Source organism: Molothrus ater, chromosome 5, assembly GCF_012460135.2.
Source record: "Molothrus ater isolate BHLD 08-10-18 breed brown headed cowbird chromosome 5, BPBGC_Mater_1.1, whole genome shotgun sequence".
In the NCBI taxonomy this organism is placed as follows: Eukaryota; Metazoa; Chordata; class Aves; order Passeriformes; family Icteridae; genus Molothrus; species Molothrus ater.
In genome coordinates, this window is record NC_050482.2 from 40,992,697 (window position 1) to 41,020,528 (window position 27,832).

The window sequence follows — 27,832 nt, forward strand, 5'->3', positions numbered from 1 at the left end:
AAAGTTGTGTATTTTCAGAAAAGTTCAATTTCTATGAATATAAATGTTTTGAAGCTTCTGTTTCACTTTTATATTTGGTACTTTCAAATGGCTTCAAAAGAAGGAAGCATGCCTCCATAAGAACTCACACATTAAGTATGAATGCCTAGAACTTTTTTTCTTAAGGAAAGGATTTCTGAAATCCCTTTGGAGTAACAGTAGAAGAAACATAGAAATATTTTTTATAAACATTATTTTCATTGTAAAATATATAATCTATTATAAAGCAGTTAGTTTTTAAAAACATAGTTTATCCATAAATGTTGTCAGAATTCAAACTCAAGTCTTCAGAAAGGTGTTATGTCTGATTAGAAATCAGGACTGCATAAGATGCTGTTTTATTTATGGATGACCTGACAAGTTCACCTGGTGAGAATCACTTCTCACCATGCAAGAGCTGCAAATTGTATTTGAAAGTAGTATTTCTGATTGAAATTGGCACTTCTGAGCCTCCTGTTGACTAACTTCTGTTTTCTTAAGCAGTAGCTTTATTTCAGCTGAAAATATCCTCAGCAGACATGCTTTCAAGTTCTGTACTTCATGCTGCTCTAATGTTGCAGGAGGAATCTCAAACACTTATCCCAGACACAGCCATCAAGCTATGGAAGTGCCTTGACTTTTTCCCTGCCATTTTTGCAACTGCTGTGCTGAAAGAGTAGTCAGTGTAGTAACTGAAAATTTCTGCTTTCTTCTCAGTCAGTGTCTCTTACAATTCTTTTGATTACCTGCTCTTTTACTACTGGCTTGTGACCACTGGCCTTTCCAATGCCAGCCCTACTATTTTATCTTATGACACCATTCTGATACATTTCTACAATTTCTGAGAAGTGTTTTAAGATACAGCAGCAGCCAAGCTACCATTGAAATATTCATCTTTGGACTAAGGATCATGTCTTCCTGTGGTTTCAAAGCACGAACTCATGAGGTCAAATCCAATAGTCTTCTAGGGATGAAAAGGCAATTGATAGTATACGTTGTTGGATATACTTCCACTCCCTGCAAAAAAATATCTGCATTCATTTGTTTATGCAACAAAGTGATATTGTAAATTTTTTTTTGTATTTTGAAAATACTCAGAGAAATGTCTGCATCTTTCAGAGAGAATAGTTTTATTTAAAATAAGGCAATCTGAAAGTGCTGGTTTAAGAAAGCTTTCATTAGGAAAAGGAAATTTTTCCACTAAATTTTTTTTTTTTTAGTAATTGATTCAAAATACTTTTGTAATTAGGATAATGAATAATACTTTCTTATATATTTTTCCTGTAAATATGGGGGAAAACACATAATAAAAAGAATATGCAAATTCTACCACAAACTTAATTCACTGATTTAAAATGCAATCTGTTCAGTTGTGCTGCTGGAAGTGATTACTCTGATACATAAGGTAGCAGAGAATGGGGCATACATCTTCATCTGCTCTGCTCTGGCTTACAGAAGCAGATGTGTTTTGGTGCTCTGCTCCCTGCTGCAGCCGATGGGGACAGTGTAGGGGACAGACTCGGAAGGGGAGCAGGAATTGTGTTGGTCCCAGATTCCACGTCGTGTTCTCTGCTGGGTCTGCTCTAAGCTCAGGCATGTGCAGCAAACCATGGCACAGCTGCCAACGCCTCAGGAACTCCAGCATGAAGACAATGATACCTGACCTGTTTCCTGTGCTGTAGCCATGGGGCAAGAGCTCATGGCTGAGCACAGGGGTGAGCACCAGCGAGCTAGCTTGTAATGAAAACAGCTTGTTATGAAAACAGATTTTTCTTTTGATTTTGCAGAATTTCCTGTAATAGTTACATCCATATCTTTCCACTTCTCCCCTTTTCTGAGACATCAATGTGGCAGGGACAAATTGTCCCCTTTTCTAGACATTTTAGTTTGGTTGGCAGCCTGTTGGTCCATGGTTCCCATACCTTATTGCAAACTTCATTTATTTTCTACTTTTTAAGTTTTTTCTCCAAAAATTCATGATAAGGTGAGAATTTAAACTTTTTTTTTAATATAAATCATGTGAGCATCAAGTCAGACAAATGATATCTTCAGGCCTCACTCATGATTTTATATTCTTGGAGACAGCAAAATTAACCTCTCTTGCCACCTACCCACTTCCTGATCAGCTGCATCAGCAGAACAAGGGAGACAGAGGTATAATGCTCCCATTATCTCCCAGACCCAGCGTTATCTGCCTTGCAGGACCAAAGTAAGGTTCAACTTCTTTTCCTGGTGTCAAGTGAGTACAGATTTCCTAAAATGGAGGCTACCTTTAAAATATGAGCAGAGGCAGAGAATATGGTTTAGTCAGAGATTCTTCAAACTATTGAGCATTACTGCCTTCTTATCTTTACAGGAACAGCTCCTGCTTCAGAAACTAAACAAGTCTATAACTTTTCCTTAGACTCATTCTACAGATAAAAAACTGCAAAGTTAACATTTGCAACTCAAATTTTGTTACTCAAAACGGTAACCCCTCACAGGGAAGTCTTAAAAACACCATGCAGGAAAGTGAAATGGCCAAAGTTGGGAAGCTGAGTGGCTATTTTTTACCTTAATTAACACTATCAAAATGTGCTTTCTTTCTCTTGGGAGACAATGTTTCTGAATCCTTTCCTAAATGTTGTTAACTCTGTCCTTCTGTCAAAGATGAAACAGAGGTTGTTCCTGCCTTCCAAAATCCTGCTGTAGGTGGTGATAATTCAGTGGTTTGAGCATTTAGACTGGCTTGCCTGAGGGTTGTCTTATAACCTACCAATCCTCCAGCTGCATCTGGGCCCTGCCTGCCACACATGAAGTTTCCAAGTGTGTGCAAGAGGGCAAACTTCACCTCCACCTTTGGAATAGCAATGCTCTGTAACAAAATGACACAATATTCGGGGTGCACAAGCAGGAGACAAGGGAAGGCTGTTGCACCTACTTACTTGCTTCCACCTACTGCGGTGTCTTATTCCAGAAGTATGCACCACATCTGTGTATTCAAATGCATAAAGAACTGCTGCTGCTCTTCTCCTCCTTTCAGTCATAAAGAGAAAATACAAAATTAGCCATTCAAGGTGCTCAAACTTCTTCAGCTGAAAATGAGAATGTTTATTCTTTTTATCCTTCTCTTCCCCTATTTGAATTCTGTTGCACTTGCTTGTATGTCCCTAACTCTGAGTCTGACATTATTTCTTCCCTTCCTTTTCAGATGCCATTCTGTCATAGTAAGAGGGAAAGCAAAGAAGAGAAAGGAGAAAGTTGCTTCTTTGGTGCAAAAAAACCCCAGAGCCACAACCTCACTGCTTTTCTCTGTACCATTTTTGCAGAGCTCCATTTCCTGGTCCTGTCTCCACCATATCCAAATGCAAGGGCCCAAAAGTTCTTCCTGTGCTGGATAACTGTGTAAATGCACCCAAAAATGTCCTTGTATGGTGTCCCACATGATCCATGAGAGTTAACCAATTAACTTCTTAACTGACTGGGTTGAGCCAGGCTAATGTACAAGACATCCCTGGTGAATTCTGGTCAAGGTTAGAGAAGAGCAACAATCTGAGCTTGGATGCACCTTGTAAGTCACAGTTCAACAAATGAAAGCAAGAAGGATTTTCCAGACCCATAGCTTTGGTTTTCTATACTGCTTATGCTTGCTATTTTTCCTGATATTAACTTTTGCTATAGATTCTATCTGTTTAAAGTTTGGATTATCATGTTAACCTGAGGGTACACGGACACTCCTGTAAGTTTGGTTATTTCTTTATCTGTTCAAAAGAACACCACTTTTCTGTTACTTGCAACTATTAACATTGTCAAATATTAAATGATTTCCTGAACCATTGTGTAACAATGTCTTATAACATGTTTGTTATTGGATATATTTAGCTGGTATGGCTATTGTATTTTAAAAAATAAATTATATATCCTATTTCTTTTAAACTGAAAATATTTTAATTTAAATTAAGCCTTATCAAGCTAGTACATGTATAGATATGAAGAGGCTCCTTAAATACCATTTAAAAACATGCAGAAAATGTAGTAATAGGAGAATGGCATTCATTCTTTGAAGAATAAGAGTAGCATCAGCTAGTAAAGCTATGAGCCTCCTATTTGACCTTCAAAAATCAATCAAATATTTGTTTTGGTCTTCTAAATGATTTGGAAATAAATGTATAGATGTTGATGTAGATGAAAGTTGATGTTAGGTATTTTCATAATTTTGTTTTTAGTTTTACATCTCAGGATTTGTCTCCATGAAATGGCAAAATTTCTGGATTTTTACTTGTTTTGAATCTACTGAAGATATGTAACACTACTGAAATCAAAAGCAGAACTTTTCCCCCACTAAATTAAGTCCATGATTCCCCACTCAACTATTTATGTCCTTACCTTTTATGTTCTTAGTTAAGCATAAATTTTTATCCTCATCTCCTAAACATGAGGAAATTTCTTGTTGACCTCTGATCTGATGGTGAGTAGAATCCAGGACTGCGGCAGGACTGTGTGTGTATATCACACTCTGTGTGATACAGAGAAAAATGTCCATGCAGATGTGATTCAAATGTGTTTTACAAACACATTGGGGGTTTATCAGAACTTCTGGGAGAAATTCAGCTTATTATTCAATATTTAAGAGACCTTGAGGATCTAAAATTTTTCAGTAGATATCCAGAGATAAATGAAACATTCAGGTTTAATGTCTAAGCATTTTGTGGGAGAAAAATCTTGTTCACTGTTATCAGATTTTTCCATCAGTCATTTATGAATGTCAGAATCCAAAGGCCTCACTGCAGAGGTAAGTCATCTATTCAGGTTCAACAAAATGTAGCAGACACTCAATCTTGTTTCTGTGCATAGGACAGGTATAGTGCAAATACATTGCCAAGTGATATCTAGCAAAGCTTAAATTCCTTAAGGTGCCTTTAATGGCAAAGAATCAACAGCACTGTGGCGAGTCATCCATGTAAATAGAAATCATGCAGGAATCTTAAGCCTCTGCATTACAGAGCACGGAAGAGAAATGGTCCTGTTTGGGAAAATTACTTTAAGTTAGAACAAAATCTTATAGATACTTCTCTGTTAAACATGAAGCCTGGGTTGAATGTTGTCTCATTTATTTCAATGGAGTTGACCTTCTCATCCTGGAGTTTCAATGTGTTTCTGTAGCTGCTGATGCAAGAAAATCATTGGGAGATGCTGTTAGTCAGCTGCCCTTAAGGCTGGTTTATAATTACTGAAGACAATTACAAGATATGTCAAACTATTATATGATGTTATCTGAACAGGTTAAAACTCATTAGAAACCACATAAAATATTTTTTCATTAATGCCATGAAACAGTCCAGTACCTCATTTTTGTGTCATAGGCAAATTTCTCTGCTTTTAGGAACACACCCTCCCCTGTACAGTATTGGCCTGCAATCATGGCCAAGTAGATTAAGTATAAATTCTAAATCATTAGATTTGGGTTATAATTCCTTTCCCTACCATTAAGGTGTAGGTTAAGAAACAGACTTTCATAGGGATGGTCTGAGTCTTTTGCTTCTTCACTCCATGTTCAAACCTGCTTGCTCTTGCTGCCACGTTGCTTGCTGCACTCTGCCAGCTGCAGTTTCTTGCATAATGTACCCGTGGCCTGGGTCTCTGTGTGTGATCTTACAGACATAATTTACACTCTCAGAAATACAGTTGATAGTCATCAGGGAGTGCAGGGAAATTTTTTTTTGTTATGTGTATTTACAATTTGTCTGCAAGTTTGGTCTTAGTAGATGACTATTGAGTGCCTAGCAGGGCTGACCTTCCAGCACAGCTCAATAAACTGTCCTGTTGAGTTAGTTGCTGGCTGATGACTTTTCTCACATTTGGAAACTCTACTTCACACAGATTTCACAGATGTTTTCTTTCATTTTGCACAAAGTAAAAGTTTGTAGGTTAAACACGTTTATTTTTTTTTTTCTATGGAACCACATGCTTAAGTGCATTTAAATGTCAAAAGGCAAAATAAAGATTTTGGGTGAAAAAGTTAAAAATAGATGTCTCCATTTCCTAAGCATAAGAATTTAAAAAATAATTAAAACCCAGTCATGCCATGAATTACAGTAAAGAAGCTGAAGGTACAGAGCTAAGAAATATAATATTAACACAACTTTGATTTGGGAAATATTTGTGCTAACGTACCACTTGGCACACTCAAGTAAGCGAGGTAAAAAGTACCTGAGTGAGCTTATAGGACTCCATTAACTCTACAAGTCTTAGACCTGAGATTGTGGCAATAAGCAGGCTTTAGCAATAAAATTTCAGCAGGATTCCAGTTCCTATGTTTCTTAGTTGAGTGCTTGTTTATCTTCACCTTGTATTAGATAAGTAGAAAGCAAAAAAAAAAAAAAGTGTTTGCAATTTCTTTCTCAAAAATGGCAGAGTTGAGCTGCAGCTTTCTATTTCCTTCATGAAAAAGGAGGATAACAAGATAAGGGCAGGAAAGTAATTGTTTGTGTGAGGGTATTTCTGGGATCATGTGTTTTTCTGGCTGTGGAGGAAAAAAAAAACTTTAAAAATTAAGAAAAAACATCCAGAGAACTTCAAAAATAGTGTCAAAGCTTTTCTGACTTGAACCAAATCTGACCACAATTTATGGAATAATTTTAATAGGGTTATGAAAGAATATGATAGAAAGAAGTATATATGAAAGAATTTCCCAGTTTGTCAGTGTTCATACTTCCAGAGGAGTTCTCATGACACAGCTGTTGTCTAGAAAATTTCTGTAAATTTAATTAGCTATGAAAATCTTTTAAAATTGCATTTTAGGCAGCTAGGTGACCCAGTTCCCCCATACTTGAGGTGAACTTTGTAAAAAGATTTAATAATTTCTATGAAACATAAGGTCACAAGTCTTACTTAGAGTTCAGTTTTTCAGATCTGTGCCTAGGTTAGTTAAACATCCAGATGATCTCTTTCACCAGAATACTCTCTCAGCAATATCTCAGGGATACTGAAATTAATAATCTCTACTGAAAAAGTTCTTTAGAGGCGCTTTAACAGGACAAAGCAAAAATAAACAGCCAGACAGCTAAAAAACCTAGACATTCCAAACAGGAACCATAACATTATCTCAGCATTTTCTCCAGTGCACTATATCTGGCAGTAGATATCTCAGAAGAAGTATTTTATTTTCTGTGCCTTCATTTAACTGCTTGTTTTTCTGTGCCTGATGCTAATAAAAATGTCTACAATAATTTACCCAAACAGAACAGCAATAAAATACATTTGGTAGCAATACCTTGTTAATATAAACAGAAATGCTATCCAAACTTGTGCCTTTTTAGAATTACTATTGATGGTATAAACTTTGTGCAAATCTGTGGATGAAGCTGTCTGGCCTTTATCTGGATTTAACTGGATTGAAAAAAAGAGCTGAACACCTTTCTCCCTACAAGAGAGGAGAAGCACTGATTATTGCTGACAGGAGCAGATACAGCTTGCTGGATTTTAGGCAGCTTCATTTCAATTTTATAAATTACTTTATTGTGATCCTTGCATGTGAATTTTGACGTTTACCATTGGATAACCTGACCCAAGTTGCCTTTTGGACAACAGTGAAACTTCTATTTATTATAGTAGTGCCCAGTGACTCCCAACAAAGACCACTAAACAAGTATACAGAGTTAAAAAGCAAGCCATAAATCCAAAAGACATAACATTTCAAGCAAATAAGTCATGTGAAGACAAAGAAGAAGTGTTCTTTTTCCATCTGGGGGCTTTGCAACAATAAGAGATGAAAAGATTTGCCAACAGTGACCTAGTATGTCAATGGCAGAAAAAACCTCAAACCTAGAATTTCTGAGTCTCTGTCTATTGTCCTCAGTGCAGCACTTCAAAGCTGCTTTCAATAGTTTATTTCTGAATCTAGATTCACTAGTGGTCTCAAATAACTTTTTCAGTTTAGTTTAGATTTTTAAGCTTTTTTTAATGTCTCCTTTCAATTTACAATTATCATAATCCTCACAATAGTTCATCCTATATATACATAACCCATTAAGTATATTACATGAGGTATTTTATAGGAAATATTGTCTCATCTCAATATGACCATGAACAAATAATCATCTCGTGAAGGCAGCAAAGGGAATACCTATCTTCAGTTTATTAGAGATCTCTTGTCTCTAAAAATAAAAAAGAAAGCTGGAGAAAGAGAGCTTTCTGATTCCAGGTTTGTCCTTGCTCACACTATTTTCCATCTTAGGAATGCCACTAAATGTGATGGAGTAAGATGTGTGTGAACTTGGGTGAAGAAGAGAAAAACCTGGCCTTTCTCTTCTGAGAAATACCTCTTTGGCTTTTAGGGCTGTAAAGGACCCAATGAAATGCATGCAATGCAAATGAGCCAAGTACAGCATTATGTGAAAAATATTTTTTTATATATTCGTGACGCACTTAATATGTTTTAGTAGGAGAGGAAGTTGAAAAGGATGTAAACAAATATGGAGAAATACTGCAGTGTTTCTTTTCTTGTTTGCAGAGTCATGCCAACATACTAAATATGTTTGTTCTTAGATTTTTGCATTTGTGATTATTATTTCTGTAAAACATAATAAGTATGTGCAGAAAAAATATCACCACTTGGAGGTTTTCAGCTAGGGCACTGAAGAAAGAATCACTGAGAAATCTATGATCCTTAGAGTGACATGACTCAGCACTTCGTAAAGAGAATACCAGTGACTCTGTTACTTGCTTTTAAATCATTAATTTTAGTTTCTCTAAAATATAACTACTTTCTAATATATTATTTAGACCCTTAGCTATTGTAAATTTCACAGGATATTTAACTTACCAGGGCTATGTTGAGGATTTGAAAACTATTAGTGCACACAGCTATCTTTCAGAAGTAATGAAAAAGAATAGTTTCCTTTCTGGTAAAGCAAAATATTGTGGCTATTTCAAGCTGCTGCCATGCAGTCATCACCAGTGTGATGAGTGTGGGAATCACATCATGCAGAAGTACAGGGCAGCATATGGAGGTGTGCTAACAGTCTGACTTTTCAGTGCCATGCCTTAGGAACAGGAGACCTGCTTGCAGAGCCTGCAGTGATGGTGTGAGGGCATGTGGGCACAAGTGGGCAGGCAGGGACAGGCAGATACATCCTTGCCTGAGTGCCCATCTGTCATTCCTTCCCTAGAACTTGAGCATCTGTCACCACTCTCAAACGTATTTACCAGAGGAAGGTCTGAAAGGTTTGACAATCTTAATGCTCTTGCTGGAGTAATGAACATGGATGACTGACTAGCAGTCCCCTAGAGGAAGGGCTGCAATGTAAACACACCCTTCATTAGAAACATAAGGCTTGATCCAGACAAGAAATGGTCACAATGACTAAGCACAAGAAAAGCTACAACTAGGCTTGTTTAGGACTAGCAAAATGCTTGCAAGATTGAGGCTAGGAAAATTTCAACTTTACTTCTTGTTGTTTTTACTTCCTGCAGTGAATGTAGGGATATTACCAAATATTTTTATTCCATTCCTCTGAGCTTGTTGATGATTTATATGTACCTGTGTCTGAACTAGTAAAGGATGTTGTCACAGAAATATTAAAAGTGTATCTAATCCACACAAACATATGAAATATCACTCTGCTAGTGACTGATGAAGGGAACTATTTATAAATAAGAGCATGATGGATGTGACATGAGAAGAGGTACCAGCTCAGGGATATTGGAGGTGAGGTACTGAAGGTTGTAACAGCCATGCTGATCAAATAATTTAATCTGAATTTTGTTCAGACTCAAGAACCATTAAGAAATTCTTCATTTACATTCTGCTTTTTTTTTTTTTCCTGAAACTGTAGCTATTAAATGAAGCAATGCATGCTAAGGTGTGCTGGAGACTTTGAAGAACCATAACTAATTTAAGTGTAGCCATTCAAATAGAGGAGTGTTGCCATTGATAGTCAGACTAGAATAATGTTGTCCAGGATCATACACTCATTCTCAATTCATGGTGTTTACAAATAACATCGTGTCTAAGAATCATGTGTTGTACAAGACTTCAATACTTAATGCCAACATGTGCAATCTCTATTAAAATAGGACAGAGAGCCAGACAGTAAACTTGTGACTTCTGCAATACTGGGGAAGCGTGGAAGTACAGGCAGAGATCTATGTGGTACTAGGTAGACTGTCTAGGGAAGTGGCTGAGTCACCAAACCTAGAATTATATAAAACACATGTAGATGTTGCACCTGGGGATATGGTTTAGTGGTGGACTTGGCAGTACTTGGTTAATGATGAGACTCAGTGATCTAAAGGTTTTTTCCAATAGAAACAATTCAATTACACTGTGATTCTAAGTCTCAAAAAAGTGTAAACCACTGGCATTTATTTCATAGAGTGAAGAGGTTGGGGGTGCACCATCCAGACATTTGGCACAACATTATATTCTTCATTCTACACTCAACAAAAAGAGGACACTTGCCTCACTACACTTCTCTCACTTCCCATGGACATCATAAATGCCTAATATTAGCAACCTGTTCCTCCAAAGCTGTCATGACTTTTACCTGCCCTGGGAAGCCCTTTAAGTTTGCCCTACACTTCATAATCTCTGGTCACACCAGAATGTAATTGCCTTTAGATAAATGTACACTAATTTTGCAGTTACTTCCCAATAATTTATGATGTTGACTGCCAGCACATAAGGACACTGATTTTTATTCACGAAAATATTTTAGGTGGTCATTTCTGGAGCCATAAATTCCAGTAAGTTTCAGGGGGAAAAAAAATCCTGTCTTTTCACAATATTTAAATGCTTTATCTGGTTGATCAGGAAATATTGACATTAAATCTTTAGAAACTCTTTATTTAATTCAACGTAAAACAAATTTAATTTTGTTTAAAATAGTTCAAGCTTGGAAAAATTGAACTGTAAACATGTACTATTCCCATCACTACATAATGGGAATCTAGCTGGGGAGATTTTTTTAAAAATATGAATATACAGATCTGATATTCTAATCACCTTATTGTCATAAGGAATAAATGCCATGAGTTGTGTGATCAAAGCATTATACAAGACTGTCTGCATTTGTATTTAGCATAATTGAGGCTTAAGAATGTTCTTTAAAGAAACAAAGGTCACCTTTTATTTTGAAACATCATTAGATCACTGAGATCATATGTTAATGTCACCACATCTGTTAAAGCAAAAGGGGTATTATTTACTGTACTCCTCTTGGAATTCCAGATCTTTTTATAAGAATGGAGAATGAGAGCTTGGCTAGTGATTCTTGAAAGATCTAGCAAGCTTGACTTATTAAAAAAAAGCTGTTCTCATTTTCTCATCTTACTTTTCTCCTTTGTATTTTGATGCTAGGTATTCCTTTTATGGGTTAGGGTTTTGGTTTTTTGTTTTTGTTGCTTTGTTGTTTGGTTTTTTTTTGGTTAGTTTTGTTTATTTTTGGGGGGGAGGATTTTTTGTTTGTTTTGGTTTTGGGGTTTTTTCTGTTAGTGCATAATAGTTTTCCTACTATTAGTATTCATATAATAAAAAGTGGTTTCAAATTTTCATTACAAAGAGTCATCCTAGACAAATTATGTCTTTGATCTGTCCTGTTCTTTTGAGTTCTTATGCTCAAATTCTTGGATGTCATACCTGAAATCAGCCAACATGTTCTACATCAAACTAGTATTTAAAATATGTAAACCTCTTCACCTCTTCCCCATGACTTTTATGCTGAAGTAGCTCTATCGACAGTGTTTTGGGAGCTTCCCATTCTGAACACACACATGACATTCACAGAACTGACATTGATTACATTAGCTTTGGAAAAGTACCAAACACAAATTACAAATGTCCTGTGGGAACTGCAGATTCTGTTCCCTCAGGAACTGAGCAGTATGAGCAATATAATTGCAAAACAAATAACTACAATTTCTATTTCTTTCAGAATATGAAAACAAAATAACCAGGTGGCACTCACACCACTGTTTTTCTAGGGCTGCCTAGCCATGTAGACAGGCATATAGTTAATTTGTGCCTAACTTGTCCAAAATTTTTTTCAGAGCTTCAGTGACCACGCAGTTTTAAAGTGCCTGCTACATTGCTCCATGTCAGCTAGCTTGAACCTGTAGCCCTACAAAAATCCAAGTCTAAAAAGAGCAGTTTAGGATTTATTCAGAGCCACCTGAACTCTTCTTAGGCCCCCAGGAGAATTCTGCAAACATTAGTCACAGTGAACACCATGACTATTTATTTGATGTGATGCTGACACTGATCCCATTACCTTATATTATCTAATGTTATAAAAACTGGAGAACCAATTACAGAGATAGACAACGTGTGAAATTTCAGTCTCATTATCCTCAAAAGGTTTAAACCATCTTAAAATTTCAAGTCATGAGACACTGAGAGTGCACTGAGAGTAAGATTCAGTGCTCTTTTACTGAAGATTAACCATTGTGCACCCAGGCATATAACAAGATGGGGCAGATATTAAGAAAACCAGAGGGTCTCTAATTTTAGGATAGGATTTAGAACACACTATGTACAGAGAGGATGAACAAAAATTCAGATCCCTGCAATGTATATTTATTTTACACTGAGCAAGTATGTATATAAGTATATATATTTTACATTGACCCAACAAACCAACCAAGCAACAAACAAGCAAACAAACTACAGAATCCAAACCCAAAATAAGTAACCAAAACAAAAAAAAATTAAATAAATCGCTACTTTATTGCAGGATTATTTTTTTGACCCATCAGAGCCTTGGATCAGTACCTCACAGATCTGCATGGCTACAAGTGCCAGTGCCCAGCCAGGTCTTGAAGGCAGTAGGACCACTCTGCAGCAGAAGAGTGCTTTTAAGCCAAAGGAAAGTGGCTGTGCAACCACAGTCTCTGTTTTCTCTCTTTACTTTGTATAGAGCATTTATGAAGTTATGATTTCTACCTGCTCACTTGTACTAATAATTCCTTTAAGGATATCTCCTAATTTTAGTGACATAGCTTCTTAATTAGCTGAATTGGATCCACTCATTAGCTTACAGAGCTTTAACACAGCTACTGAGAGTTGTTCCCCATGCCATTCCTTTGAAGCACAGTCTTTCAAAATAGTTTTCTCTGTTATACAGTACCATGTGGCTACTAGCTTCAGAATTATTCAATATGTTTTTAAGTGTGAACTATGTATAAAGTGTGTATTTCTGGCATTCTGCAAATCTTATTTTTGTCTATCACCTGCATTATTCTTAAGCTCCCTGTGTCCTCTAGTGGCTACCTATCACAATTGCATAAATTGGCAAACAAATGCTTTTTTCCATTTTTGTATCTCAAAACACTAACAAGAATAATTAGCTTTCCATCCTACAAATTTTATTCCTTTTTTACTAAATTTTACATTTAAAGTGATGTTTTATAGTTATTCCTCATAAGCATCAGCAGTATATGTGGCAGTACTGACAATTTTATATATAATTTTCTTGCACACACACTTTTTTCTATTGTCTAGTTTGTGGGCTTGCTGGAGATTTTAGCACCAATTATGAATTTTTAATTGTTATACAGGTCTTATCAGGTATTGTGCAGCATTTCCTTACATACAGAATATATGTACACACATACATTCTTCTCTCATTTGAGCATGCCAAGTTTTTCCTTAGAACTCTAGAAGTCACTTCAGTCCATCCTAAGACAATATTTGTGTACAAACTCCAGTGCATTTATAACGAATTTGTATTTCAGCCTACTGTGAAAAGCCAATATGTGAGCACATAATTCACAAACATTCTAGAATAAAGATACATTAGGGACAAATGCAAATTTCACGTGTAACTTTATTTGGGAATTTCTGAATTCCTGACTATATATTATCAAAGTGGAATCCAGTTCATTTACTGTTAACCATTTTAAGTTGTAAAAGCTGTAATTTAGGGCAAGTAGGCTCCCACTCGAAGCAGCAGAATAATGGTACTTCTAAGAGGATATCATTCTGTACTATTTACCTAGGAAAAAGGATTAATTGCTACTCTACAGGAGTACCTTGCACTTCACATGCACTAGAATACTTGTCCAGCTTTACATGGCTGCACTTAGCCAGGTAATCTCATCCTCAATACCCTTTTGAAACAAGGGACATGATTAATTATTTTAAGTGTAACAAACCAGTGAGACATGGATAGGTAATTATTAGATTTGGATGTAATTGACTGTGCTAGAATAGTGAAGAACCCTCCCATGTGGACTGAATAGAAGTATTTGTACATTTGCAGAAGCTGCTTCACAGTGACTGAAGTATTGTATACTTCCCAAAATGTAACTCTTGAAGGGAAGGAGGTACTCCTTTGAATTTGATATTCTCTAAGTAAAAAAATCAGCCCACAGCTAGCACTCGAAGTGGAATTATTCTCATTCTAAGTAAAAAGAAGATACCAAATTTATAAGGGTCAGAAAATTGATTACTGAAAGGAAGTTTTAGAGAAAAAATAAAAAAAATGCTACCGTGTATGCTTGCAATACTACACCTTCCTCTGTTCCCAAGATGTTTCAGGTCACCTCATTGATCAGAGGATAAAAAATGTTTTATGGTTTCAAGACCACTCCACTCTGAACCACTAAATCCATTTGATTGAATTATTGGTAAGAGACACTGAGTAAAAAAAAAGATGTCAACAACAACACTCCTTGGAAAAGACCTGAGGACTCCAATATTTATAAGACTCAGTGAAATTTCGTGAGATTAAATTACACAACAGATAAGAACAAAACACAGAAGGACTGGAAAGAAAAGCAAAGGCCTAAGGAAGCAACATTTAGTAAATTTTTTTCTTGACCAAATCTGATAAAAGGCTCCTTCTGTTTCAAAGTGCAATGTACTATGCAGTACTATTTACATCACTTTGAACAAGTTGATCCAGGCATTCAAGAAACTAATATTGAGCTAATCAGGAAGATTTGTTAACCAGCTAGTGAATAACATAGCACTTCAAACTTTAACACAAAATATTGTGTAGCATACTACCATAGCCATAGGCATGAGCAAAATTCAAACATATTAAAGCCAAAATGTTAATATTATCATGACTACAACAAGTAAAGATTAATCCAAATTTTAGTGGAAGTAATTCCACTATGAGACTGTCATAACAATGGATCAGAGAATTATTGCACCACAGCAATGCTCAGGAGAGTTCATGATCCATTTGGCCAAATATTAGTCTTCCTGGCTTTTTTAGATAGCCTGTGAGTGCAATCAAAAAAATCTGGGAAAGGAAAAAGGGTGAGATAAAAACAGCAAAGAAAGTGTTCAAACTCACTCATGAGTGAGCCAAACTGACTGCCAGCTGGGCTCCTATGAATAACAATGCAGAGGATATAAAGGAGAATGATCACAATGTCCAAAGACACAAGCTGAATTTTCTGTATCAGTACAGACTTGCTGTGTGACCTCCAGCAAGTCACTTGGGTCCACATTCACAGAAGTATCTTGAAATCTATTTCAAGTGACACATAATTCAGTATTATTAAAGGTTTCACTACCCTATGAATCCAAACATGGTTGAATTCAATGATCTTAAAGGTCTTTCCCAAACTAAATGATTCTAGGATTCTTGGTCTTAGCTCTTGAACGGGGATAATAGATCTTTGCCATCTGACAAGAATGTGTCAGTGATAGTAAATTGAGGATCATGAGACAGTCATGATCTGTGCTAGTGAGGATTAGGTGAGTATGAAAAAGAAACTTTTTCATTATTGAACTGCCTCACTTCATAGCCTGAATATTCTTACTACATACATCTGTAGGAAGCTAGACATATGGAGGAGGTTAAATAGGCCATGCTTTTAATTGTCTGAGTAAAAATGCACTGATTTCATATCCAACCTCGCAATTTTAGATATTATTAAAAATCCTTCTTCCTGCCTTCTGCCTACCTTCAGGGTATCTGTAGAGTGAACAATCAACTCTTTTTGCCATTATTCATGTGATTTTGTTCTGATATTGAAAGCTGTGGTTTTTGTCAAAGAAAATTTTCTCATAGATGTGGGAGAAGAGATTTCTTTGTTTTGTCTTGTTTGATTTAGTACACTCATGGAGTAGGTTCTGTACTGAGGACAAAAGAGGTCTTTTAGGTCTTTTGGTGCAGAGATTTTACATACTCTTTAACCACTTCCTGGCCTTAAAATGCTGTTTGCTTTCAGAAGCCTGGTCAATCACTTCATTTTACAGGCTTTGGACAACATAATTTCTGATAGTGTTTGAATGTATGGCAGATTGTTGGTAAACAGTGCTTGATCTTTCTTCTAATTAAAATTGATGGAAATATTATAAAAATTTGTAGAGCATGTCAAAACCAAATGGCACTGGATTGATTTTTAATCCCAGTAAAAATACCAGCATTTTGTGGTTTTTTTTTACTTAAAAGCAGTCTTACCTGTGTGGTTAGGAGGCTGATAGTAATGTTGATTAAGGTAAGAACATTGTTTCCAAACTACGTGTTTAAATGTTCTTCACATCCTTAGGCAAGTACATAAAAAGGGATGTAAAGAAAAATCATGTCAGTTTTGGAACTTATATTGCATCTTAATAAGAACATACTTTTAAAATGTATAGAATAGAGCCTTTCTGTATGGTATGATGTGTTCTGGTATTTACTTGCCAGAAAGCAAATACATCAGTAATGTTTACTGGAGAATATTAGCTATATTGTTATTTAAATTATCTGAACTAAGCTGATTGTTCATAAGAAAATTTGACATTTTTGCATGGAAATGTTCCAGAACTGACTTAATCAAAACAGATTCTGCTTTGTGTGTGTTTAACTGAGAGATTAACTTACAAGTAAATGCTGAAAATTATATTTACAAATTTTCATTGATTGTTATGAATTATGCATCCTGAAATGTATATGAGTATGTTTCAAGTTATATTGATTTTTAAAACAATTGTCAAATTATTATATAGATTAAAATAGGTACAAATACAATAAAACATATACATAAATGTTTTCTATACTTAGAAGTGATTTTTTAAATAATGACAAGGGTTTGTAGAAACAGGTGGGAATTCAGAACTGATGATCAAAACTAGACAAGAGCAGATGTCATTGGACAACTTCCCATTATTTACTGTTCTGCTTTGTCAGGAAGCAACAACTGCCCTCTGCATTTTTGTCCTCATTGGCTGGTCCTCCTAACTCTGCATGGTTTTCAGAAGAGGAAAATATGTATCACTTTGCTCCAGCTCAGCTGGTGATACCAGGTGGTCCTATGCAAACTGGTCCCTTGATATTAAGATGCATAAATGCTCACATGGACTGGTCTCACAAAACACATCATATTTCAGTGTCTTTCTCATTCCACTTATCCTGTAAAGTATTGGAACTGCTCTGGAAACAAATAATACAAACCTGTGGAGACATTGCCCACAATTACAAGTGGAAAATGCACTGTATTCTCTTAATATACTGCGCTGTGTACTCTTTATATACTGCCACTTTCCATTGTCATCATTGATTTGCACAGCATGGGTTTATGCCAAGATACTTCTTAAACCACTTCTAAATTTCCCTGTGATATTGATCAGGCACAACTCCTGTTCTATTTAGATCATCCTTAATTTAGAACTGCCTACATGACTGACAGCTAACAAGTAAAAACCAAGGCTTCCAAGTGACCAGAGACAAAACAATGAATATTGTTAAAATTTTGCCATTTGCAAGCCACATCTTGAAGGAAAATATGTTTTGTACTTCTTTTTCTAAAGTCTAGTTAGTAACAAAAGTTACATTCTTCAAGACATTTTTTTTATTTCTTACCACACTGTATATTGAATCCCTTGGGACATCACAAAACCATTTCTTTAGGTTGTAATTTGTGCATGGACATGGGAATTGAGTATTATTTTTGTTTAGTTCTTTTTCTGCTGTGTGGCATTGCAACTTCCACAGCATTTTATCTACAACAGAAATAAAATAAAAACAAGAAACTTGGATCTAGATACTTCAATATGGACCAAATTCAGAGAATATATATTTATTCCTTTGTTGCTTTTAATTGGCCAAAATTCTCCCCTCTGAGATCTTTAGCAATATCCTTTTTCCAACTCATTTTAGTAGCAATTGATCTGTCTTCAACATGTAGCTCAAACTTGGAGGACAATGCAAACACTATGCAGTGTTCAAATAATTATCAGCTAGCTCTTCCCAATAACCTACCTACTTCAATACCAGTAAAACAAAAGCAAACTAAACTATGAAAAAGATTGGAGAATGGAATTCTTTTCATATAGAAAATTCCAGGAAATTCTCATTCTGAATCAGGATGAATCTTCAGAGTTACTTGAATTGTTTTGTGGAATGAAAATCTTCCATATTTTAGCTCAGAGATGCTAAAAAACAACATGTCATTTTCATGTTTTAAAGGGTCAGTTCAAGATCTACTGCTTCTAAATTTTGAAAATTAGATAACTTGGCAAAAGGTGTCCTTTCCCTGTATAGATATTCCATTTCAACAACTCCATGGTTTTAGTTAAAATAGTCACCATCTTTAAGCAGTTCATTAAATATCACCAATAATATATAAAATACTATTGATGGTCTTCATGTTTTTTGTCTTTGTCCTGGCAAATGCCAATGATTCCAGTAGCTGGGTAGGTGGTGAGTCTGTGCTCCTACCACACTCCAATAAAACTGCAGTCAAGAACACCAGCGCATAGTCTAGCTGCACCATTGACATAATGGGGTCACCACTAATCACTTGAGAAATCATGAATGCAATGAATGGATCTTCAAAGAACAGATTTTAAAAATACATTGCAAATGCATTTGTAATCTTGAGACTAGACCTATATGCTGTGTGAGTTATCTGGAATCATCAATTATCTTCAGTACTCATTAAAAATAATGTAACTCAGCCCTGGAAGAAGTCATATTAAGGGATCCATAGAAGCATTTTAAACCATATTAAGCTGTTAAACTGTAGTGTTCGTAATTAAAAGCTCATAATACAGAATAAATTTCAAAGGTGGATAACAGATCACTGGTCAAAAACATTCCTAACTACTTCCAATATAATTGACACCATCCAAATGTTTTAAAAGACTTTTCTAAAGAAGTAAACGAATTACCTGCTGCCAGGCCACAGGAAATATTTTGAGTAATACCTAAGTATGTCTATTGAAAGTGATAATTTGCAAGCTCATTTTAGGCCTCAAGCACTATTTCTGAGAGTCTCAGTGCAAAACCTATTGAAATTTTGTCACAGGAGGAGCTCTATTTTGACCTCATAACATCTCTGCTTGGTTCACATCAGCCTTGAGACCTAAGCAGATCAAGTGTTTTATGGATTCTAGCACTGTAAAAATAGCAGGACTTCCATAAACTTTTTCAGCTGCAGGAATTTTTTCAGGTTTCAGTGACCAGAACCCTCTGTTCCTACATGAAATGAGGAGTTCTTCAAGAGCTTAATGACCCATATAACAGCAAGGAATCTGCCAACCCACATCAGATAATAGCAGCAGATCTTGAAAAATTAATCCTTTACTAAATGAGATTTTTTTAATAAGTTCTGATTGATATACACATTTCTGGTGAATGCAGTATTTTTAGAGGTCATATTCTGTGGGGGTTTTCCCTCACATCATGCTGCATAGCACTCAGAATGTTCCACACAGATTCCTGCTCAGTCAGACTCTTATTCCTATATTCAGAAATAAAATCATCAATTCTGTTGTTCCATTGATTTTGAACCTGTTAATAAATATTTATAGCACTTGATATATTCATATTGATAAGGGTGTGGATGGAGACTACAATCCTTGATCTTTTATTGATATTCAGGCTTCTTCAAAGATTACTTGCAAGCAGCAGCACTCTAATCAATTTGCCAAACATGAACCAAGACACCTCATAGCCATTGCACTCATAGGAAAATTGTAATGCCAAAGGGAAGGATAAATGAAGCAACCAAATCCCATACACAGCACAGGCAGGCACAAGATGATTTGCCCAACTGGAGCCAGGAGGGCTAGGAAACACTTTAGTTCCACCTGATCTGTCCTGAAATACTAAATCCTACTTCTCATACTTACTTTTAATAAGCACAGTGCCATATAATAATAAGCAGAAACCAAAAATTCTGGACCTACTGTGACACAAACTTTTGTAAGTCCCACAGAATCTGGCCAGGACATGTTTTACCATAGGCTGGGGGAATGATCAGCTCATATTTGCCCTAGATTATGCATCTTTGCTGAGACTGATAAAATACACCTTCAGCAGTAAGTGAAATGGGCAAGCTCATCATAAAGAGTCTGACTAGAGAGACTGTAGCAGGGAATGTATGCAGAGGAGAAATCCTAGGCCACTAAAAGGTCTCATTACAAAGAAATGAAAGAATTAAAATCTCCAACTCATTTTCCTTGCTATAGCTGTCCTAAGAAGAAAACTCAAAAGCTTTCACAGTTAATGATGATGTAACCATCATTATACTTCAGCAACACTTAATAAAAGTTGAGATCAAGTGTAATTACAGTTGATATAAAATAAATTTAACTTCAATTTTTCAATCAATTTTTCTAGCACAAATAGCTGACTCCAGATGCATTGTTCCTGACAGTTTAAATCTTCCAAAATATAAAACCATTATATAAAACAGGTATGATTCCATCATTAGAAATCAACATTTGATAAAGAAATTTGATTATACAGAAGGACTAAAAGTAATTTATTTGTGCTGTACTCTGCCTGAATAGCAGCAGCCTTTGGAGAACCACATGAACCTTTTGAAAACACTGTCACTGGAACTGTAACTTTTGAAATGACGGAATAGAAAAGTGGCCAAGGGTATTGATTCAGTACAGATTACTTTCCACATAACACTGTGAGAACTACTCAAGCTATTGCAGTTGTTATATGTAGGAAAATAAATGACTGGATGAAGTTTCAGAGTGGAATAGTTACTAGAGACAACAGCTATGTAGGTATTTATTGTGGTTTGCTGTTGTTCCAATTGAAGATACATGTTCCTTAGATTAGGTCTCTGCTTGTACCTAAAATACAAGTTCAAGCAATAAAGTTAATCGTTCATTGGTATATTTTGTCTGCTATGATACCAGTAAGTCCTACTATCAATTGCACAGGGGACAACTGCTGTCACCTTCTAACAGACACAGCTCAGCATCTAATACTTCCTCCCATGCCTGCAGATACCCAGGACAGAAGGACTTCCTGGGTAATCCCTCAACGAGAAATAAAGCTGTCCCTTCCACTGCTGATTCCACATTCCTGAATAGGAAGGGTGTGGTTTTTTTGCAGGGGAGAAATTGGAAATATATTTCCATGCACTGCCATTTACTATATTGAACCATGCTGAATTCCTCAAATTATGTTTTTCACATGTTCTAGTATTCCTGGTCAACATGTAAAGTAGTCAGCTTCAATCAAATGGCAATACAGTTTACAGTGAGAACTGACTATTAGACATGTTTTAATTAATTGCACAAACAAACTTTAAGTTATCAGCAGTCCCACATAATTTATTTACATATTTCTTTTTTCATCATTATTAGCACCAATATTGCCACCTGCATTACAAATACCAGGATTTGAAAACTCATATACTGAAAAAATGCACAAAGCCAAGCTATGTATAAACATTATTTTGAATAAGTGAGCAATAGAGTAAAAAATTCCAGAACCTCGTGTACAATCCTTCATGACTATTATTTACAGTGATTTCAACAAAAATAAGAATTTATTTTCCTGGAAACCTGTGCAAAGTGACATCATAGTCTAAGAAGCAGATTTCAAGCAAAGAACAACTCACTGTGATGGGCTTAAAGACACAGCCATAACTGTCTTTGAAGTGAAGAACAAAAACTGTTTTTAAGTGGCTGTGCTTCACTGAAGAAAATTTTTATTTCTTTATTTCCTGTATGAAAGACAATGGTACCTAAGTCCCATGCTTATTTAAGAACTCCTTTGATCTATAAGATGCAAAATAAAAAGATAGCTGATTTTGCTTATTTCCAGTGAAAACCAATTTTCACCCACAGTATTTAGATACTGTGATAGTAGATGGCTCCATGGAAGTTGGAAATGACACACATGTTTTTCTTTCATCACCTAACAAATTGTCAGGTACACACTACATGCCTAGGCAGTAGCAGGGAGGAAGAAGGAAGAAGTTTCCTGGTTGTAGCACCTGGGCTTTGCTCTTTGCTGTGCAAAGTCATATTTGTAGTGCTTAACAAATTAATCAGTAGCACAGTTCTCTGCTTCAGCCTTCACACAGTCTAAAACAGATCTCTCAAAAAAGGGACAATAAACAAAATATGAAGGGAAAATGGTGTCAAAATGATAATAAGAATGTATAGTTACAATGCAATTTATCAGAAATAGAAGTGTTATTCCCTTAAAAAGTAGGAATTTTATATAAACACAGAGTCTTCAGTTTAGTCTACATAGGTAACAGCTTTTTAATTATACTTTGATGTTTCAATATTGTGGCCATACTGTACCTATCTTTGCCTTCAAGTTTCAATATTCTGGACCAGGCTTTTCTTTGTCTTCAACATATACTAAGTCTTTAAAAACATCTATGCTAATAAATACAGTGGTTAAAATCTTTTCTGCATTATACTGCAAGTATTTGGTCATTGAAAACTTTCATGCAGTGATATGGAAAGATCTTCAGTGGTATTGAGAATTCATTTGAGCCAGGACTTTAGATAAATATGTCTTGCTATCAACAAATTTGAATGTGGAAATCACACCAAGACAGGATCATATTTTTCATGCACACACAATTCTCTTTCACTTTACAAGAAAGTTGGAGGTTTATTTCCACGTACTGTAACCAGCAGACAATTGATTTCCACAACACTCCAAGGACTCCCATGGCTGATGTAACAGTAAAAATAGACCCAATGACAAGCTTTATACAAGAAAGATATGTCATGGGCTAGTTCTTGAGGGAAGAAACTGTAACACAGTTCGTTTGTACTGTTACTTGTTTTCCTTTTATTTTTATGAGACTTCCACTTACACAACTTATTCCAGAAAAATATCTTTGCAACGCCATTACGGAAAGGATGGAAATAACAGAATTATAAAAGGGTCTTCTTCTTCTTCTTCTTCTTCTTCTTCTTCTTCTTCTTCTTCTTCTTCTTCTTCTTCTTCTTCTTCTTCTTCTTCTTCTTCTTCCCTATATTCACAGAAAGAAAAAGAAAGATTTTCATAAATTTAGGCAACAGTAATTGCATATGAGATGTAAACAGAACATTCTCAATTGAACAGTGTGAACCAATGACAAGGAAATCAGTGAACAATTACAGTTCATCAAGTTAACAGATTTCTTTTCTGTTTGCCAAGAATTATGAATACATGTGCAGATCCTACAGGGAGACAGAAATGTATTTCTCAATAAATTAAAGATTCAGTGCTGTCCTCCCTCTTTGTGACTGGACACTTTCTCCTCTGCATTCCAACCATTTCTGCATCGATATGGAAAGTAGCAGTGCTTTCATTACTTCCAGCCCACCTGGAAGTAATGAAAGTAATGAAGTTTTCTCCCAGAATTACTGCCTTGGATGGTTCCTATGCCATTAGTTTGGAACTGTCACTTAACACAGCCAAAGCACTCTGCTCTTTAAGAGCACATCTATTGTTATGTGACCCAAAACTTACCTTTCTTAGAAAAAAAAATTAAAAATTGATAGACACTATGGGAAAAAGGAAGATCCATGTGGAAAGGCCATACTCTTATTCATCCAACCCAAATCCTCACCTAAAGGATCTATCATCTCATCAAATGCAGGTCAAATGCAGTCTGGTAAATGATATAAAGAAAATATGAATAGAGCTGATTTATTTCTCAGTGATTCATCTACAAGGTGAATATATGTACATCAAGAGAAAGAAACAAATCAATTGCATAAATTATAACAATATCTAAATTGTAGATATAGTAATATGTTTTCTCCTGTTTTGATAATCATACCACATAATGATGGAAAACATACTCCAGAGGAAAAAAAAAAAAAAAAAATCCTTACAACCATGCAGCTCAATCCAATACTGCCACCTTGTGAAAAAAAATACATTATGTCTTCTGTCGATTACACAGAGCCATACAACCATAAAATGGTTTGGGTTGGAAGGGACATTAGAGACCCTCTACTTCCAACACCCCTGCCATGGGCAGGATCACCTGCCCCTCAACCAGGTTGCTTAAATCTGCTTCCATCCTGGATTTGAACACTTCCAGGGATTGGGCATTTTCATTCTGCAATCATTTAAAACAAAAGAATAGTTCTATTTATACTGAGAAAAAAACACTGAAGAAATCGTTTCTGTCAAATAAAAGCCACAAACTGAAAGCCAAAAGCAGAGCCTGATGGAAAGAGGGGCAGGGGAAGGGAAGGATTGTTTTTTTAATTAAGAACATCTAAAAAAAATTTAAAGCTGCTAAATAAGAGAGAGAAAACAGATTTCGTGCTAAGAAAATTCCACTGAAGATATTTAAATAGCAGGTTTTTATCTCTTATTTTCATTTTTTTGTTTTCAATTTTGAATCACAGCTGAAAGTATTATCATATATTCAGTTCATTATGAAAAAAATATAAGTACTCTTGTAAATCACAATGGAACTTTGTTTCTCCAGATAATATTTTATAAATTTAAGAGTATTTTCAGATATATGGAACAAAAAATTAACAGCAGCAGTAGGAGCATCAAGATGCTGTAGAGTCTCCTTTGCCTCTGTTTCGCTGTACACACACATTTTTGTTCTGTTTTGCTTTTGGTTTTGGTCTTTTTTACTTTAAGTTGCTAAAGACATTTGGAAGCAGCATGTATTTTGGAAGATTTATATGGCAAGATTTATGTAGCCTGGCATACACTTGTTCTTCTATTCTCAGTGCACTTACTAAATAGTAAGAATACCAGCTGAAACAAAGAGATGACAAATGTGAAGCTTCTGCAGTCAAAATTTGTCTTGCATTAACAACTTATTTTAGATAGAAAACACATTACATGTGTATAAAATTACGTTTTTTAGAAGAAAATATTCAGCAAACACAAGCTTAGCCTACCCTGTCAAGATCCTCAATGCCTGGATTATAAAACTTCTTCTGCTGGATTTCAGCACAAAGAGAGCTGTAGTAAGTTTCTCAAACAGCTCTGCAGTGGAGTGGAGTCAATAATGGGGTCAACAATGCACCTTGTAAAACTATAGACTGGATGAGGCAACAGGCTTTTCAATTTCCCTGGAGAAGTTTCACTACCTTTGAGAGTCATTGAACTTTTACTTGGTTTTCAAAAATAGAATGTATCAAAACAGTGGTGTGATGCAATTTTTTTAGGAAAAAACTCCTGAAGAGTTATATATTCAACATGAAAACTGGAATCTGCAATAGCTCTCTTATGTTACCTATGTGGTTTCAAAGATTTATTCTGAGAAATTTTAATAATAATTCAGTTCATCCTAAAACATTTACCTAAAAATTAAAAATATTATCCTTATAAATTAACTTACATTTTATATTGCATTGTTTCTACGCAAGAAAATCTTTACCAGTATTGAATATTTCCATCCTACCTTACAGAGAATGGTCAATCGATGATATATTTCTTCCTGAAGTCCAGCATAACCACATCCTTAGAACAGAGAAGTTTTCTTATGTTGGTTAGCCCTGACTTTCTGGATACAGGCAACAGGTTTTAGAAATTTTCGGTTCATTTTGATGCACTTCCTGTCATTCCATGCCATGCAATTGCTTTCCCTTCATTTCCGAATTCGTGAAATGAAGAATTTTAGCTACAGCACAGCTCTGTTCACTCTACAGTTTTGGAATCAGTGCCAACATTGGTGATGGGGATCTCAGCAGCAGCAAGCAGCTACACTCAGGGTTGGTGTGAGGGTTCAGAGAGCTGCAGAGCCTACAGCTGCAGGGACGCTGGCAATCCAAAAGGCATTGCAAGGGCATCAGGGCACGGGCCACAGCTGATAAATCCACACCTTTCAATCTGTGTAACCTGTGGCAGTGAGGACGTCTGCACAGTCCCAAGATGTCATTGGGATCAGGGTTAGGGTTAGTGTTGAGTGAGTCAAAGAGCCTACAGCTCTAGGAGCACAAGGGCTGGAAATGGCATGCCAAGGCAACCCCAGCATGGCCCCAACATTGCTGCTCCTGCTTCTTTCTAAAATCAAGCACCCAAGGGGACTGGGACTTTAGGGTTACTCTGAGGGTTAGGGCAGTGTTTAGGGTGAGGATTAGGGTTGAGTGAGTCAAAGAGCCTACAGCTCCAGGAACAATATGGCTGTAACAGGAATGGCAAGGTGGTCCCAGTAGGGCCTCAGTATTGCTGCTCCTGCTTCTTTCCATACTTGACCACCCATATGGATGGGGGTTTTATTGTTAGGGTTAGTGTTGGGGTTATGTTTAGGGTTAGGGCAAGGGTAAGAGTTAGTGTTAAGTTTTGCCTTAGGGTTGAGTAAGTAGTGATTTGACAATTTTTCATTTCATTTGACTAAATGAAATCTTTCTATGATTTCTATGAAATGTCTCTTTTATTTGCAAATTATTTTGCTAAGACAGGATATAGTTTTTATTCAGTATGTGCACAGCATAACTCCACTACAAAAGAAGCATTAAGTGTGCATTCAATCAGTGAATAAAGAGTTGATCATGGTGAAAAGTTCAGCAGTGATATGACTATATAAAAGGGTGGATTTCAAATGGATACATTTCCATTTTTTAATAATTATTATCATGCTTATCCATAACACTGGTGAGAAAACTGTAAACAGTTGCCCTCGAAGCAAATAATTTTTCTTCAATGCTCCTAAAACTTTCAAAAAGGTACTCAGCTTATTCTAATGACAGCAGATGGGAAAACCCCTACAATTTTTGGCAGATCCTTCCCATTGCTCCCAAATTGCACATTTTCTATGGAAAACCTAAACTTATCTTTCAGCTCTTAATTTTTATTATGCCTATTTTTGCATCTTGGTATTCCTCATCAGACTCCGGGTTAGATGTGCTCCCTGTAAACACACAAAACCATTATCTGCACCCTGCCTGATCTGTGGAATTTTTCCTTGACTGAATTCTATTTAGTCTCTAATTGTCCAACTGGACATTTTCTCCAGCTTTCAATAACCAGCGAGGGACTTTTACACAGGCAGGCAGTGGTAGGACAAAGGGGACAGGTTTTAAGCTAGAAAAGGGCAGATTTAGGTTAAATGCTACAAAGACAATCCTTACACCACAGAGGGTGGTGAGGCTTGAAAACAGGTTGCCCAGAGAAGCTGTGGGTGCCCCATCCCTGTGTTCAAGGCCAGGCTGGATGGGGCACTGAGCAACCTGGTCTAATGAAAGTTGTCCCTGCCCATGGCAGGTCATGTGGAAGAAATGATGTTGAAGGTTCTGTCTAACCCAAACCATTCTATGACTATGAATATGACCTTTCTCTCACATTTTTTTTTATAACTCCTATTATTTGCTCCGTACCTGTAGCACTGGCAGGGCCATGCTGAGCCACTGGTCTCCCTGCACCTGTGAGGCTGTGCCAGGCTGGCCATGCCATAGTCCAGTGCCCCAAAATGGCCCCAGTGCCAGCCAGCCCTTCTGAGCCATGACCCAGCCCCAACATGGGAAGACAGAAGGGATGTCGGGTGTGTTTTCATAAAACACCTTTACTGTGGCTTTAGTATGCTTTTATTTATATTTTTTCCTGCTTAATTGCCTCCTGCAATTTATTGTGAACACTAAATTCCAGTCTATGACTTCAAAAAAACCCCAAACACAAACTGAAAACCAAAATAAAAATACCCTCAAAAACAACAA

General features: G+C 36.1%; 1 protein-coding gene across 1 annotated transcript; it reads right to left on the reverse strand.

Annotated features, from left to right (window-relative positions):
- Positions 1-1,384: 1,384 nt before the first annotated feature.
- On the reverse strand, positions 1,385-27,517 carry TSPAN19 (tetraspanin 19). The gene is given in 10 exon segments (XM_036401165.1): positions 1,385-1,752; positions 16,400-16,500; positions 17,800-17,893; positions 17,896-17,938; positions 19,620-19,735; positions 21,532-21,601; positions 22,835-22,866; positions 22,869-22,966; positions 24,314-24,375; positions 27,497-27,517. Coding segments are annotated over 10 exon segments (1,005 nt in total).
- Between the last annotated feature and the right edge of the window lie 315 nt (positions 27,518-27,832).